The following is a 17,879-nucleotide window of genomic DNA, read 5'->3' on the forward strand; positions in this document are numbered from 1 at the left end:
TGAGCGCAAATGTTCTATCACGGAGCGCGGATGTCTGGCTCTCGTTTGGGCTGTGGGAAAATTCCGCCCCTATTTGTACGGCCGGCAATTCATAGTCATCACTGACCACCACGCTCTGTGTTGGCTATCTTCCCTGAAAGATCCATCTGGGCGCCTTGGCCGCTGGGCTCTGCGCCTTCAAGAATACAACTACTCAGTTGTATACAAGACCGGCCGGTTACACCAAGATTCGGACTGCTTGTCGCGCCAGCCTGTCGACCCACCTGACGTTTCTATGGCCGACATTCCTGTCACCGTTCTCTCTTTGAGTGCTTTTCACGATATCGGAGCGGAACAACGCCGGGACAACTTCTTAAAAGAGCTTATTCACCGGCTGACTGTTTGAACTACACGATGGCGTATTGTACCGCTGTAACATGCGCCCTCACGGCCCTGTCCTACTCTTAGTTCTCCCATCGCATCTGCGCCGGACTGTTCTCGCCCAGCTTCATGATGTGCCAAATGCCGGTCACCTTGGCGTGTCACGGACTTACGACCGTGTTCGTCGGCGCTTTTTTTTGGCCTGGTCTTTACCGTGACGTCTGTCGTTACATCGCTGCGTGTGACCTTTGTCAACGACGAAAAAAGCCGATCACACTCCCTGCTGGCTGCCTTCAACCACTTGACGTGCCATCAGAACCATTCTTTCGTGTAGGCATTGATCTTTTAGGCCCCTTTCCTACGTGTGTTTCGGGAAATAAGTGGTTTGCTGTAGCAACAGACGACGCCATCCGATACGCAATCACACGGGCTCTTCCGACAAGCTGTGCAACCGATGTCGCCGATTTCCTACTAGAAAACGTCATCCTTCACCACGGTGCCCCTCGACAGCTCCTCACCGACCGAGGCCGCTACTTTCTTTCTAAAGTTGTTAATGACATTTTGAACTCGTTTGCGACTAAACACAAACTTGCTACTGCTTACCCTCCACAAACGAATGGTCTAACCGAGCGTCTCAACCGAACCCTCACTGACATGCTGTCCATGTATGTCTCCGCTGACCATCGCGACTAGGACGTTGCATTACCGTTCGTTACCTTTGCCTATAATTCTTCTCGCCACGTTACCGCAGGCTTCTCTCCATTCTTCCTCTTGTTTGGCCGCGACCCTACGCTATCTTCAGACACCCTTCTGCCTGATAGCCTCGATTTCACATCAGAGTACGCCCGGGAGGCCATACTCCAGGCTACAAGAGGCACGCCATATTGCCCGACATCGACTAGGGGACTCGCAGGAAAATCAGCGGCGCTTTTATGACACCCGCCATCGTGACGCCCACTACACGCCGGGCGCCCTGGTTCTCCTTTGGTCTCCGTCGCGGAAGCGTTGGCCTCTCGGAGAAGTTGCTTTCACGCTACTTCTGGCCTTTACTGCGTCTTGGGTCAAGTAAGCGACGTCCCCTATGAAATCGCCCCTCTTGACCCCACCGTGGCTCAGCCTCGTTCCGATGTAGTCCACATCGCGCGTCTGAAGCCGTATCATTCGACTGCCTCCTAACCCGCACCGGGTCGGTGCTTCAGCCGCCGGGGGGTCATGTGACAGAGCGATGAAGAAGACGTTATTGCGAGGAGTTGAAGAAGACGACGCTGGGTACTTCGCGAGCTAACTATGATCTTGTCAGCCGCTGCCATTCTTGTAAATAGAGTGTAAATATATGTCTTACTTCTTTTCCCCGTAACATTTTGTTTGATCTTCTCCTCCTCTGACATCAACGGGTTCACCCGTTTGCAAAGGTCAACAATGTGCTCAACATAGCTAGTAAAACTCTCTCCTATCTCTTGGGATCGTGTACGCAAACGTTGTTCTGCACGAAACTTCCATACTGCTGGCCGAGCGAAAACATGTGTAAAGCTGGTATTGAAGACCAAGCGCGTAGTTAGAACAGATTCATGGTTTAGAAATCCTAGTTTCGCAATGTCCGAGAGATATAATGCAGCATTCCACAACTTGGTAACATCGTGCCACTGGTTACGGGTACTCACTCGCTCGCATGAGGATATCTAATCTTCAACGTCTTTGTCATCTGTGCCGGAGAAGATAGGAGAGCAGGAAGAGGAGTAGATTTTAATGAAGAGAAGGGAGGCGAGGTCGGCCTGGAGAGCGTGTCTCTAGCGTACAACCCCTCACTGGGGGAAGGGGAAGTGCGAGATACAGGGAGAGGTATATAGGTGGCAGGTGATTATATCGTACAATGAGCTACTATTTACACACGTTGTCCAATACGCGGTTGTGCACTTTTCACACACTACACGCAGGAGTAGTGTTGTCCACACAAAACGTCATCGCCCAAACACATTTCGCACTTTCTTCGCTTTTCAAGTCTTGACTTGACAGGTCCCAGAGACGAGCGTCTGAACCCGTCTCACACATCAAGCTCAAAAGTGATCTTATGGTGCGCTCGACATGATCAACTCTTCTCTACGCGCCAAAAACCTTTGCTTCCGAAAAGAGGCTGGAGTCCAAACAGTCAACACTACGCTTTAGTGTCCTTCGCTCGGCCGCATATTGAGGGCACACGCAAAGTATGTGGCCTTCCTCGCTGACGCAAGGCACCGGCCCAAACCAGGGTGGGTGGCGCCGTTGGAGGAGTTGGAGCAGTACCGATTGCGTCGTTGGGCATTATGGGAGGAAGAGTGCGACCGAAGTTCCAGGGTGGTCAAAACCCAGCAGCCTCCACCACTTGCTAAGAGTTTTATTAGCAACGGACGCAGGCGAACGGGCAGCAGGCCCAAGCGTTCGGCCAAGGACACCAACCACGAGCTCACGCCGCTGGCGATGCTGCTGAGGCGCAGGCTACTCTTCTTCATTACAGTGGAATAAATGGAATGTGTCACGAATCTCCTAGTTACGCTTCATTTTCCTGGTCTTTCTGTCGAAAAGAAGGTTACGCTGGCAATTTATGTGGTGTCTTCATTAGTTATGCAAAAGCACCTTCAGTTATAGAAATGCTGCACAATCTTATCAGCAGGCTCGCCTGTCTTGTCGAAAGACACTTTTCTAGCAAAAAGAAGGATGAATTGGACCACCAGGTGCTTCAACACCTCATTTTTTATTTAATTTTTTGTAAAGAATGTAGGCGTAGCTAGTTGAAAATGTTGAACCTCTTTGAAGCTGCATTTGCTTAAAGTCATAACCACCCAAACAGTGCAACCTTGGTAGATGCAAAATTATACTGCCGTACTGTACGCCAAAAGTCCGGTTTGTCATTTAGTACAACTTTCTATAAATGAAAAATGAACTGTCCATCTTTTTGGCAATCAGCGTGAGCCTAATGAATAACTTGCGTGTATACGCAGGTAGATACATCTGCCATTCAAGAGGTTCTCTACCAGGACACACATCATCAATCCTCTCTCATGGTGCGCCACCGAGAAGGTTCGGTGCATGTCGTGAGTACCTTTTAGTGCAAGATTTTTTGTAATGAACGTGCAATGCGGTATCCTTACCTCACAAGGGATCGCATCTGCACAACACTCTTGGTCGCAGGTCATAATGTAGAACCGGTGCTTGCTTATTTTGTGTGGTTGTTGCGGATAACGCTTTGGTCGTTTTCCTTATCACATAGGCTGCCTTCTGCTTGCTACTGCAACGTTCTAAAGTTTGCTAGACCACAAGACGGCGAATAACGTGGAGTTCCACAATTAAGTTTAGTGCTGCAGTGATAGCAGGAACAACATTAGGTAATCTCGGTTTATCGCTTTGTGCTAATTTGTGCCAGTGTTGAAAGCGCCAAAGTAACAACCCGCGCCTCACCTTAGAGTTCAAAAAGTCAAGTTTGTGCGTCGGCCGCTTGTCGTATGGGACTATAGTTTGGTCGAAGAGAATCCTTGACTAAGACAAACTTTCTCGGTAACTAAGAAAGACCGAGAGCAAGACCGCCAGACTTTTTCATTAGAATTTATAAACATCTCTTACCAAAAGTCACACATTTCAGTTAGTGAATATTAAGTCGCCGCATTCAGAAAATACCAGCCCTCAGGAGCTAACACATTCTATTAAGGCGCGAATGACAGGACCTCTAGATAACAATGTTTTACGAATGTAGAGGGGGCCATTGCTCTGATAGCGCTTTCAGAGAAATCCATCTGTCGTGCAGAGTGCCTACCTACGCTGCCTTCAATCAGTCAATCTCTTAAGCATGCTTCACACTCAAATTCACACTCGCGCGATAAATATGCTTGAACTCAAAAATACGCAAACTCGGTATTCTTACGCTGCGCAACAGCAACACGAATATATTAACTATCTATCAGCGTTTTATTCAGGCAGTTGCTACACAAGGCAGTATGATAGAAGAAATATCTTGCAAAATACATCTTATCTAAAAAGTTTTATCAAAGGCCATTTGTTAACGCCGGTACCCTTATGACTTCTCATTGTTTTATTCACAAAAAAATTGAGATATTGCTTTCAAAAATGTGTCGCTGCTAAAATATTCACGGCAACTTGAATCTCGTATTAGGAAGGTATCATCAACCACGAGCTAAGAATAAAGCCTCTACCGGAAGACGAACGTTCACTGCAAGGCCGAATACTGCACAAGATCTACAAAGTACAAGAAATAAAGGGCACCTATGCGAATATCGGTAAGAAATATCATTTCCTCCTGTAAATCTTTTCCTAGCAAACAACCCGAAAAAATCATTTAAAGGCAGCGTTTACATTTGAGATGAACAGGTGTGTTGTCTAGGTATCCTAAAAATTTCCGCTATGTATGTTTTTTACCATGCTCGTTACCTTGCTCAAAACAAGAGTCACGCAAGCAGTTGCACTCTACGTTCAATATCAGTCTAATTCGCACATAGCGCAGAAGAATGAGCGGAATGGTGAGAAAGTGCTATTTGGCGTCTCCGCGACAGCGAATGAATCAGGAACGCAACCAAAGCTCCTGTACTGTTCATAGTGACATCTTTTTGCGCACACGATCGACACGGACACAGTGAAGGGGGGACACTCAGCAACGAAAATATTACTGGCGGCTACTCCACTCCACTGGAAACAATACGCACTAGGTTTGCTTCGCGTAACGCCGTACCGCTTTTTTTTTTAATTTGTGCTGCGTGATAGCTGGGACACCCTGTATATTCATTTTTTACGCAAGTGTGATACTCCCGAAAGATTGAACAGGATTGTGACGTTGAAAATCGATGAATTTTGCACCTTCCTGTTTCTCTTTTCTTTCTTCCTTTTTTTGCGACATCTAAGCACACCCTATTGACAACTCCCTCTGACACGTGGATCCTTTTTTGTTTTTGTCATCCGTACGTCTTGCGACATCTAAGCACACGCTATTGACAACTCCCTCTGACACGTGGATCCTTCTTTGTTTTTGTCATCCGTACGTCTTGGCAAGGCCGGCAGGCCAAATCCGATCTCGTTCTCTCACCATGACGACTAAGGCTACCTAGTCAGCTAAGGTGTTGCGCTGCTGAGCATGAGATTGCGGGATCAAATCCCGGCCACGGCAGCCTCATTTCGATGGAGGCAAAATAAAAGAAACGCACGTGTGCTTGCGCTATAGTGCACCCTAAAAAGCTCCAGGTGGTGAAAATTAATCCGGAGCCCTCCACTACGGTGTGCCTCATAGTCAGAGCTGGTTTTGGCACGTAAAACCCCAGAAAGAATAAGACTAAGGCTACCTGCCCCATCCCCCCCGCCCCCTGTTCTGCTTGAACGTTTCGTCTTCGGTCAGGCTACTATAGGTGTTTCTTTATGCTCCTCCACATTCGTCCGGATGGCCGAAGACGCCGCCAGAAAACAAGGGCTGGCCGCCGTCTGAGGAAGGGGAGGCCTGGGGGTTAGTCTCCCAACCCCCGCCGCCCCCAGACCCCATCATGGACAAAATAAAGTTTTATCTCTCTCTCTCTCCCCATTCAGTATGAGATAACGTGAGCTTTACAAGCACCCAAGGAAAGCAGTCGCTGCCCTAGTGGAAGCAAACCACCTTATGGAAACGTTGGCTTTGTTACTTATGAAAGCAACGCTTTGTTACTTGTAACTCGAGATTATTGCAACTAAATAAACCGCTATATGACCGGTGTACATACTGCTTCAGTGGACATGAAAAGTCTGCAGTTCATGACTGAGACCTAAGTAGCAAGAGGCCCAACAGGTACTTCTACTATCCTTGATAGAGCACGTTCTTCGTTAACACACTGCAAGCTTACTTAATTCTAGCCCATAAAAATAAAAGCAATGCCCGATAGGACTTTGAAATGACCTATCAGTTGACGCAATTAGATACTCAGTCTCTAATGATTACATTATAGCAACCTTGACCTGATGAGAAAACCTGTCGACAAGACCTGTTGAGGAAGCTGCAAAAGCAGCGAGACTGCAAGAGAGCAATCTTCATAAGGAAGATGGCGAGATCAAAAGAATCGAAATCTATTTCGTATCTCACATCTTGCTCGACCTGTCTTGTTCCCCGAGTGTAGGCGTCAGCGTTTATAGTCTGTTTAACAATAATCTCTGGTGCATACAGCATTCGTATACAGCTCGCCTATATGAAAAAGCAAAACTGCGTTTGACTTGCCAGTTATATCCCCTCACTAATGCTACGAAACCTGGGAACAATGTTTTAAGTTCCTGTGCTGCAAGTTTTCTCTCGTTTAACCCTTTCATCGAGAGGTATGTACTCTTTGTTAAATTGCCTCAGATAGGAAAGGCACAACGGATATTTCGCCGCGCCAGAGTTCTCAGTAATTACGGGTTCACTGTGTAAGGTGTAAAATATATTTCTTTATTTTTGCAGAGCCGGAGCTCACAAACGTTTTCGAACGATCCAACGTGGGCCACCAGGTCAAAGCAAGAGACCAGAACAATCGGAAGCGTATGTGCAGATTCAAATGATACGTCACTGCAGACGCGTTTGCTAATATTTATACACAGACACTTTGCAGGAAAAAGTCATTTAAGAGCGCTCGCTCAGTTTATGAAATAGTTACATGCCACAAAGGTGTACGTGATAGCATTATTTATTTATTTACCTTTTTATTTATTTTTATTTATTCGTTTGCTTTAAATACTCTCAAAGCACGAAGGTGTTGCAGAAATGAGCCGCAAAAATAGAAAATACGTATGCATTGCATTAAGAAAAAGCACAGAAAACCGCGAATTTCAAGTTGTTACAGTCCGAGACGACAGCGATAGAAGAACCGGGGTGGTTCGTGTCAAAGCTTGTCCCAGGGATGAAACATACTTTAAACAAGTACATTAGAAAAAGAGCCACTCATACACTCATACATCTTACCTAGAAGACATCTAGGTAGGAAGAGTAAAAATGGTTTCTTTCAAACCATGGTTATGAGGCAAATTATCATTAAGGACAGACAGAGGAAAACACGAGGCTTTGGCATATTGGGCAAATTGAAAGTGTTATCGATCAGTCGATGTTACACTAACATCTCGAGAATAATTGGAAAGAATTAATCCAGTGGCTTGATACTGAATGCTTTAAAGTGTGGTACTCAACGACTAGGTGACCAAGCCTTAAATGGCAGAGGCATACGTTAGCTTTGCCGTAACAGTAGTTTTATGAAAGATTAGCTTCCGATAAGTCGGAGCAACATGAAGAATGGGTACCTCTGCACCAGTCCTTCACTAATTTCGAATAAGATAGCGCTGCCTGATCGGACATCACGGTCGTATCGGACACAGATAGATTGCTTTTCGCAATGCAATATCTCATTGCATTTTACTAGGGGTGGACGAATATTCTGACCTACCACTACGAATTGGATATTACACACAACAACTGTTCGTATTCGTAGTCGAAAATGAATCATTTAGCATTCTTCGTTTCTTCTCGTGTCCTTGTTTTTATGCGCTTCCAAATTACCATTCCATGATGACAGACCAACAAGCCCACGTCGCCACTCGTCGACTTCATTTGGTAGTTTGATGCCCGCCCTGTTGTATGTGTTCCTGTGTCCGGGTCTGTTTTGCACCGTTTATCTTTCCTGTTTCTGAGCTGGCAGCAGGAGGGTTTTTCTTCTTTTTTTGTGCGATAAAGAACTTTTGGGGGTTCCGTGTTGTATGTATCAGAATTTAGCCTGTTTAGCTGGATTACAAACTGTGGTGCACAGTAATGTTTGAAAAATTGTGGCCCTAAATTGTGCCATTAGAAAACTCTGCTAACTAGCTGTCGTATTCAGCAGTTTAAGGCACACACACATAGCTATAGTAGAATCAAGCCCGACCAATATCCAAGACAAGTTCTATTGGAAACAGTTCTGTGTGTCACGCCATTTTCAAGATACGAGTACTCTGATTGTGCGATCAAGTGCATTCTTGTCCCGGTTACTTCCCTCCTGCACGGCAAAAGTCTGCAGAGTAATGACAATGTAAATTGGAGAACAGCGAGCTTTACCTCTCATTTTTGAGTACTATTGAAGCACCATTGCAATGAACGTGTTTACCACAAGATGTACAAACTCTATAACACAACCTGGCCTGACTTCTATCTTACATATGTATTGTAAGCACTACTACTATAATGTATAATTTTAAAATAGATTCGCCTGTTTATAACAAAATACGTACACCACACAAGCCTGATCACATTTTGTTCACTTAGAATGAGTCGAAACCAAAGCACCCGTACGCACTGTTGTACCTTCGCACAGGCATTACGTAAGTTGAGTAAGAGGCAGAAGAATAGTCATGCAAGGATATCCACACTTTTTGGGAAAAAGCGCTAACCTGGGGAAGCCTTGAGAGCATAAATGAGGAAACTGTCTACTGGTTTACAGTCCCAATTGGCGTCTGTCGGAAGCAGCACCGTTAACTCCAGGAAAAACCAATGTCAACAGAAGATTCATCCGCCATCGACTCCCTGCATTGTGCCTTGTGTCCTGGCTCAATCCTCGAATTTGCTGTGCTGGGGTCTTGACAATATCAGATCAGCAGTCAATGAAACAGTACAGAAAGTAAACATCTCGGTACTGTCAAAATAGTTCAGCATGCCCGAGATCTTGCGTACCTTATAGTACTAAATATACAATCCTTATAATGAAGTTAGCTGTACAATGAAGGATAATCTCGGTACTACTCACTTCATTATTATTGTAATTGTGCACGAATTGCCAAAGTGATGCTAATAAAAGAATAGGCTTTAGCTGAGCCCGTCTTATAGCTTATAAAAATTCCTTCTAAAAAATGTTCCAAATAAAGTGTTCGCAAGTAAACCTATACTAAAAACATTTGGAACCTGTTTTCGTTCTTTTTTTATAATGGGCTGCATATTTGATGCCATTGTGCTAGCAATAATTCTTGCCGGATCTAGTCAAATGAGTGTACTAGGTTACATTCCAAACGTGGTTGCCTCATTAACTCAGAAATAAAAAGCTTTTGAAGTGTTTCATTTTGATAGTTGTCTTGTTGCACTGTTGCTTTGAAGGTAAAAAATCGGCCGCAGCGCCTGTTCAGTGCACTTGTCATTCTTCCACTTTGATATATTAAGTTGCACTTCGAAGTAGCCGATAATCTTAAAAAGTTGGCTTTAGAACAAAACTTTTTTTTTCTTTTCGCGGACGACGGTAACGCCAGTCACAGCAGAGGTGCAAGAAGGAATCCTCTGTACGTTGCCGACGGGAATTGTTCCCGTATACGCCGCACTACACAGGACGGCAGGACACGTCTGTTGCATTGTCGTAGGTAGCCCCAGGTCCACCTGGTAAACTGCCGGTATGCCGTATACCTGTACCTCCTGCAACACGAAGAGACTTGAGGGCTCCTTGCAACATTTCGATCGATTGCACTTACATACGGTCGTCTACGATTTCGGCATCCTCTCTGTTTACATGTACATCTATATATGGTGCTCGGAGAACTGCGGTGTTCAAACGCAGTGCCTCTAAGTCAGCCTCCAATGTAATGCAGAGCTTGGCAGGGTGGATTTCGGCAATGTCTTTGCAGCAGACGCACTCTTCGACCGTCGACATAACTCCACAGGGCTTGCATCCGCATCTGCGTACATTCAGAGATCACGCTATGTTCACACAGCCCTCAAATTGTGCAATTATGCGTTCATGCTACTTATAATTACTTACCAGTCGATGTTTCCTAGCCAGCCGGCTTGCGGTGATGGGGGCCTTTCTAAACCAGGATCGTCGCTTTCGCTGCCGTCGTCCGTCAAAACTTCGCGGTTAGGCGCATGATCATACGGATTTAAATTCTTTTCTCACATGCGAGCTTGAATTTGTAATTCCAAGTCACTGAGATTTTGCAGCGGCATGTTTCGGAACGTACACTTGAAAATCGTGGGCGGTGCTACTCGGCGATGCCGCGCACATGTGCAACAGCGTGGTTTCGTTTTCGATAACTTCGTTTGGCTCGGCTATCGGCAGATTAACAACGCCGGGGCTGAGCCAGCCATGACGCAGGCGCGTACTTTGGCAAAAAGGCAGTACAAACCTAAGAAAGGTCTAGCACAACAACGCAAACTTAATGTACCAGCTTTTTATTTTCAAAAGTGATTGAAAAGTCAAAATATAGGTGGTTAACCACAGTTGCACTCACTCTTGTGAAAGCAGAATGATGAGCGACTTTCACAATTTGCAAGGCAGGCCATCGGCATCGCTTTCACTTCTCAATGTTGCTGGGGGAGGACCTCTTAACTATTTAGGGGCTTCTCAGATCGAAAAATGCTGCTTACAAAATATCCACGTACGTTTGGAAGTAACCGCTGCAAGTGCACACACAACCGAGGGTGAGCTTTACGTAGCGCCATAAAAAACTAGGTCCTTAAAGATCGGTTGTCAGTACCTTTAAAATCAAGTGGCAGTTTCAGAACGCACTACAGAGTTGGGGCTCAAAAACACAGTATGTGGCGTAAGGGAATGAAAAAATCTTTCTGGCTGACCATTTTTTCAAGCGACACTGTTTGCGTCATTTGAGCTCTCACAATGCCACATGCTGCGAGAATTTGTGGATAATTTCAATATCCTTCATGGTGTGACGAAAATTTCGCAAACAAATGCTTTACCCTGCTCAATTTTTTTAGCTCCTCAGTCCACGAGTCATGGAGAACAGCAGCGAAGACCAAACGCAGAGAAGTTTACGGTGGAGCTTCACGTTATTTCTGACTCGGTGCACCAGAAAAGCTTTAAGAAAAGTGAGGAGCTAATCGCTTATCTGGCTGTCATGACAAATGCAGTGAGTAAATCTTGGTACTGCTTATCGCTGCCTTCAATCTAGGTTTTGCTATCTCCAGAAGAATATACGTATTGCACTGTACTTCTATCTGCAATACTGGTGCATAATTGAGTGTTCTCGGACTCGCTTCACCAAGTTCACTTGTTCACGTAACTGTAAATGTTTGTACATGTCTTTGTACTCTCTTCTTTCACTTATCCACGTAAATTTTTTGAAGTGCACTTCTTAGACTGACTGGAGATTTTTAGTGTCTTTGTGCTTTTCTTTGTATTGCACTATGCCGATGAGCAGCCGGTACCACTTAAAACCCCCCGCGTCTCCGTTCAATGCATACCAAAAAGAAATGCTGTGCGCTAGCGTCGTTATTACGTGCCCACTGCCCGACATTTGTTACTACTAAAGGCTGAGCTCTCAGAAATGTAGTTTTCCTATTGTTATTTCTACCACGTTCCAGTCTGTGTGTAAAATATAACAGCTTCGTTAAGCCGGCCATCACTGATTGCTCTATTCCAGGTGAACTTAAGATATCTTGACATGAGAAATCCGCGCATAAGCTTCATCCTTGTTGGAATTACACGGAGCAAGGTAAGTGCTTGCAATAATTTTTCACGTACGTTAAATCGGTACAGGTACAGTGATCGACAGTTTCCGACTTAACACTTTACGTCCCAAATAAAATCTTAGTTAGAGATTTCGGTATCATGTAACATTGGTATTGGCACCATGCGCACCCTTTCTGAGCGCGTTTTTGTACTTCCAAAGCATGCAGTAAAGGGCGCACTCATGACTTGGGGTGACGTATAAGGGTGTAACGCGGTGCACTTTTGATCGCGATCAAGTCCGATCCGGATCAAATTTCTAGGTCGGGATTGACTCCTTTGCGCAAGATGCGCGAGGGCGCCAATCGCAGTCGAGAATTTCAATCCGATCGAGCTTGATCGCAAAAAAAATGGTCTTGTGACACCGGTAATAAAAATGTCACAAACACGCGAAAAGAGCTTTTCGAGGTGCTGTGCTGAGTGGTTGTTTCATGTTCACGCTGTTGTTTTGCTGCTTGTAACAAGAATAGTATTCGTTTGTTGAAGTACTTAAGAATTGAGGTGCTACAGGCACCCGCAAGAACACACCCTCACAGGGGCGTGATCATAACAGTGATCATGTGTGCTATAACGCAAAGCTATCCTCATCTGTTTCATTGTAATATAATCGGTGGTCTTCAGCGGCACTGACGACAGTGATGTGGAAGACTGGCTATCGACTTACGATAGGGTAAGCGTCCACAACCGATGGGATGAAACCGCTAAACTGAACAATGTCCTCTTCTACCTTTCAAATGTGGCTCATCTGTGGTTTAAAAACCACGAGCCAGATTTTTCCACCTGGTCTGCATTCAAGGCCGCCCTCATAGATGTGTTCGGACGCCCCACCGTGCACCAGTTGCGCGCTGAACAGCGTTTGCGCCAGCGCGCCCAGCAGCCGGGCGAGTCGTTCACAAGCTACATTGAGGACGTTCTCGACCTCTCGAAGCGCGTCAATGCCTCGATGCCCGAATCTGACAGAATCAAGCACATCATGAAAGGCTTTGACGACGACGTCTTTCAGATGCTTCTTGCAAAAAAACCCGACCAGCGTAGCGGAACTCATCAAACTGTGTCAGAGCTACGATTAACTCCGGAAACAGCGGGCCTTGACTCGTCACCTGGTTACCAACGACGACAGCCTCGCAGGCCTGGCCGTCCACTCAGACCAGTCCACACTGCTGCCACAACTTCAGGCGTTCATACGCGAGGAAGTAGCTCGGCAGCTCTCACTGCTGCAGTTTGCTCAGCCACAGCCCCAGCCCCGTCCTGCTCCTTACCTGTCACCCGCTATTCGGCAGGCAATCGAAGCAGAAATTGCCGACGCTGTGCCAGTGTCCTATCAGTCGCATCCGGTAGCTGCTCCTCTCACGTACGCCGACGTCGTCGCACGGCATCGAACGCACCCTGCTTTCACACCGCGTCAACCACTACACCTCCACCGCGTCAACCCGCACCTCCACCAATTGAAATGAGGTTTATTGATGCAAGCGTAGATGTAGATCCTTCGGATATACTGACACAGAATCACAGAACGGGCGGCTAAACAGTTACGTCGGGCAGCGCTCTTAGCGGTCACTTCGGCGTCGTCTTTTGCGGAGCGATCACGATGCTGCTACTGCTGGTGGTGTGCATCATCTGCAGAGCATGTTGCACGTCTTCTTCATCACAATATATATATATATATATATATATATATATATATATATATATATATATATTGTGAGCATTATATTAGCCCTTCATATTCTTCATCTGTACATACTCATCATCATGGCCAGCGTCATTCGCTTCAGTGCGTGGCCGGCATAATAAACCGTCGAGATTGAACAGCGGTCTCGCAAGTGGTGGAGGTGCTGGGTCCTTTCTGTCTAAACTTCTCGACGATGTTCTCCGTGCGTCCAATACCATCCATAAAACGACTTCCAGCTACCACCCTCAAACTAATGGCCTCACAGAGCGCTTTCATCGTACGCTGTCCGACATGATTTCAATGTACATCAACCCTGATCACACCAATTGGGATGTTATTCTCCCATTCGTCACCTTCGCTTACAACACGGCCGTCCAACGCACAACGGGGTACTCGCCCTTTTTCCTTGTGTATGGTCGTCAACCAATCACTGTCCTCGACGTCTCTTTCTTTGACGTCCCCGTGCCATCGTCCACATCAACGTGTGAGCAATTTGTTTCGCGAATTACCCAGTGTCGCCAACACGCCCGCCTCAACACCGACGCCAGTCAACAAGACCGCAAAACTCGCTATGATGCATCCCACCGTGTCGTTTCCTTCCAGCCTGAAGACGAAGTGTTGCTGTGGACTCAAGTTCGCGTTCCTGGTTTATGCGAGAAATTTCAGTCCCGTTTTCTCGGGCCTTACACAGTTCAGGAACAGACTTCGCCAGTTAACTATCGTGTCGCGCCCGTTGTTACGCCTTTGGACGGCCGCTGCCGTACCACAGAGATTGTGCATGTTTCACGTTTGAAGCCTTTCATACGGCGTTCGCCGCTATAGCCAGCGGCCAGGTTGGCCGCTTCCATGCGCGGGGGTAATTGTGTGAGCATTATATTAGCCCTTCATCTTCTTCATCTGTATATACTCATCATCATGGCCAGCGTCATTCGCTTCAGCGCGTGGCCGGCATAATAAACCGTCGAGATTGAACAGCTGTCTCGCAATATATATACTTCCGCTAAGCCTACACGATTGGCGAAACTTTTTAGGTCACCTGCACATTACCTGTCTGTCACGAGAGGTCATGAAAGCCACGAAAACTCCCCATCTGTTATGACGTGTCAACTCTGCTTCGCTGGGGATCCGTTTTAGCAGCATTTTACACCTCCCGTTGCACGCCGCCACAATTTTCCACCAGCCACCGCATGTAAAAAAAGGGGGAAATGGACCAATCGCAGACGTCGGCACCGCCCTCCTCATCCGATCGTTTACTTTCACTGAGCTAGCTCGGACCCGCCGAAAGCTACTCCACTTCTGCGTGCTCCTCGCCTCTGGTCAGCCAGTTAGATAAGAATGCCCGTGGTCAAACGACGCTGCATGTCACCACCCCATGCTTTCCTCGATGGTTACGTAAATGTTATGTCAGAAGTTTGGAATAAAATCACAATTGGGGAAGTTTTACGCTAAACGGCCATTATGCCACAACTTTAGAATTATTTGCCTGGGACCTCAAGGCATGAATATTGCCAAAAAAGTCGCAGTTTCGCCCGAAAGGTAAAGCCTCGATTGCGATAGCAAATTAATAGACGGCTATACGAAATAAGGATAGTAGTTTTATCGGCCGTGTCAATTTCTAAATATTCGCTTACTAACAAAAAAGTCGCAGTTTCGCCCGAAAGGCGAAGCATCAATTGCGATAGCAAATTAGTAGAGAGCTATTCGGAGTAGGGATAGTAGTTTTATCGGCTGCATAAACTTGGACACATCCGCTTACTAACTGAATTAACAAGCGTGGTGTCAGCGCGCACAAGCAAACATAAATAGATCACACTGAATGAACGCAGACGACTGTCAAAACGCTGGCAGCAATAGTAGCCGCCGCAGCGGGCAAGGTTCGTGCAGTCTATCACTTCAAAGGAAACTGAGCGGCGGATGCACAGCGCATACAAAGGTCAGAGCCTTGTGGAGATAAGAGACCGTGCGAGCGACGGCCACAGCCGGGCAAAGAACGAACGGAGTTGTTGGCAGAGTAGAAGCTGCGCCCCCCCCCTCCCTCCCGCGCTGCCTTCCCGCTTTCTTGCTTTCGCATGGGAGATTGAGTGGCAAGTTCCCCTTACGCCCGATTGCAAGATACGCCTTTGGTGCCGGAGCACAGCGTCGTCCCGCCTCCCTCCCTCCCATACCCCCACGGCCTTTCGCGCGCCGGTCGCATTTGCTTTCGGCCGTGCGTTCGCTCTCCATGATAGCGCGCGCGTCCCCGGCGCGCTTTCGCTCGCGCATACGGCGCGCGGCGACGATTTTATCGCCCTTGGAATCTATACGGAACCTCACGGCGACGGCGACGGCAGAAATCCGGTTGAAGTGTCGATATAATTGATATCGCAATAAAAAGCGCGGTGTCCCGCGCGCACAGGTAAACATGAACACATCGGGCTCGATGACCGCGGTACCTCGTCAGAACGGCTGGAGTGATAAAGCGCGCCAGTGGTAGCGAGCAAATTGACCTTCGCGCTGGCTCTCGCTTCGACGCGAACTAAACGTCGAAAGCGCAGCGCATACGAAGCTACCGACACTCGGCGAATGAACTTTTGTCCCTTCGCAGATTGCTTTAAACATGAGGTTCCGAGGGCGCACACTTAGGCCACATCGCACATCACTGTCAAGATAGGCGCCGCGCCCGGCAGCTCCCTGAGCCGCAAGAGCAGAACGCCTCCTCCCCCCCCCCCCCCCCCCCCGTCTAATCGGGCGTGAACAAAAGGCACGCGCGCTTCCGGCCACCTGCCTCTCTCGCATACAGTGCGCGAGATAAGTCTGCGGTTGCCGGCTCACCCTCACAAGATGGCACTCGCACACACGGTGCGTGGCGATTTTATCGCCGTTGGCCTTCATACGGAACCTCATGGCGGCGACGACGAAGACGGCAAATATGCGCTTGGAGTGTCCATCTAATTGCTATCGCAATAAAAGTAAAAACAGCGTTGGTCGACACTTAAAACAATGGCTGAAATGGATGGGTCGATAAGCTTTATTCAAAGGTGGGGTTAAAAGGCTTAGTTGGCCCGTTGTAGAGGGCTCCACTGGCTACAGCGGCTCGCAGGGTTGGCCGAGGAGAGCCAGTTGGCTTACTCGCAAGCAAGCCAAGCCAAGCAAGGCCTGTTTTTTAACGCGATAGCGTTAAAGGCGCCATGTCGCAGAAAATCCGGCGCCGGCGTCGGTTTTGGCGTAAGCGTCGGTATCCGTGGCGGAGAAAATCATCCCGAACCACCCCGACCACCCAAGCCCTCGGAATAGCGCACAGCACGGGCCGATTTTTTCAGCCCGGGCCCGGCTCGGGCCCGTTTTTACGTTGGGCTGCCCGCCCGAGCCCGACTAAAGGTTTTATGGCAACACGCGGGCCTGGCCCGGGCCCGGAAATAATCTACGTTACCCACCCGGCCCGGCCCGCCACCCCTTTATCTAAGGCCCGAGCCCGGCCCGAGACTGAAAAATACCACCGAGTGGCATTAAAAAAATGAAATAAAGAAGAGAATGAAAGTCATTTATTCTTAAGGCATAAATACATGTCATATGCAATTATGAACACCATTTGAGCGCTGTGAACGCAAATACCAGCGCGCAAAGTAATACGAATGACCTTGCCGAGCATTATCGCCAGCAATTTCCAACGGCGCGACCTTGATGCGGCCCAATCCACTTCTATCGCAGCGCCGCCACAGTATTTTTCCACGTCGGGCGCCTCACTGCAAAGCTTGCGCCGCCCCAGCCGCTCGTCCCACTCAACCGTATTCTAGTACACTCTAGCCGAAGCGCAGCCACGTCTGGTCGTGAGCGCAGCGCATGGATGGAGTAATGGCGTAAGAAAGCTGCTCGTTCGTCCATAGTGCAGCGTAATGCGCTGCTGCTAGGCGACCGGTTGAGAACATGCGTGCAATTATGGATGGACGCAGTGCCATATTTCAGCCGCGTGGCGAATTATTTTACCAGTCATCGTTTTACCAATTCGCCTTTAAAGAATCAGCAAGTCGCGAGCGCGCTTACACCGTGCTGAAAGCATTAATCACATTGATTTAGGTAAGGAATACAATGGCATCCTTTGGGTTGAGGCGACGTCGGTCTTCCTGCACTTTTACATTCTGTTCATACAGCGCAAAATACGCCGGGGGAAGAAAAGGGAAGTACACAGGAGTAGCACTGCTAGCTTCCAGCCGGGGCAACAGGTTTTTCAGAGTCGAGACGCGCGAGGATAACTCGCTGCACGGTACATGCACATCACCAGAAAGTCCGAACCCGGCCCGGGCTCGCGTCAAAATACCCGAGCCCGGCCCAGGTCCGGGTCAAAAAGCACATGCCGTGCCCGAGCCCGGCCCAAGCCCATGTAAAAACTTTCGGGCTTTCGGGTATGCCCGAGCCCGTGCAGTGCTCTACCTCGG

At 47.7% G+C, this 17,879-nt stretch overlaps 1 protein-coding gene across 3 annotated transcripts in view; it reads left to right on the forward strand.

Annotated features, from left to right (window-relative positions):
- LOC119465216 (venom metalloproteinase antarease-like TtrivMP_A) overlaps positions 1–17,879 on the forward strand; it is a 90,317-nt gene that overhangs the window by 54,284 nt on the left and 18,154 nt on the right. For all 3 annotated transcript variants that reach the window (XM_049656577.1, XM_049656576.1, XM_049656575.1), the window contains exons 3-7: positions 3,336–3,428; positions 4,502–4,625; positions 6,794–6,871; positions 11,045–11,196; positions 11,710–11,781. In XM_049656577.1, the coding sequence (XP_049512534.1) occupies positions 3,336–3,428; positions 4,502–4,625; positions 6,794–6,871; positions 11,045–11,196; positions 11,710–11,781 (519 nt within the window). The remainder of the gene's footprint in view (positions 1–3,335; positions 3,429–4,501; positions 4,626–6,793; positions 6,872–11,044; positions 11,197–11,709; positions 11,782–17,879) is intronic.

Source organism: Dermacentor silvarum, chromosome 9 (assembly GCF_013339745.2).
Source record: "Dermacentor silvarum isolate Dsil-2018 chromosome 9, BIME_Dsil_1.4, whole genome shotgun sequence".
Taxonomy (NCBI): Eukaryota; Metazoa; Arthropoda; class Arachnida; order Ixodida; family Ixodidae; genus Dermacentor; species Dermacentor silvarum.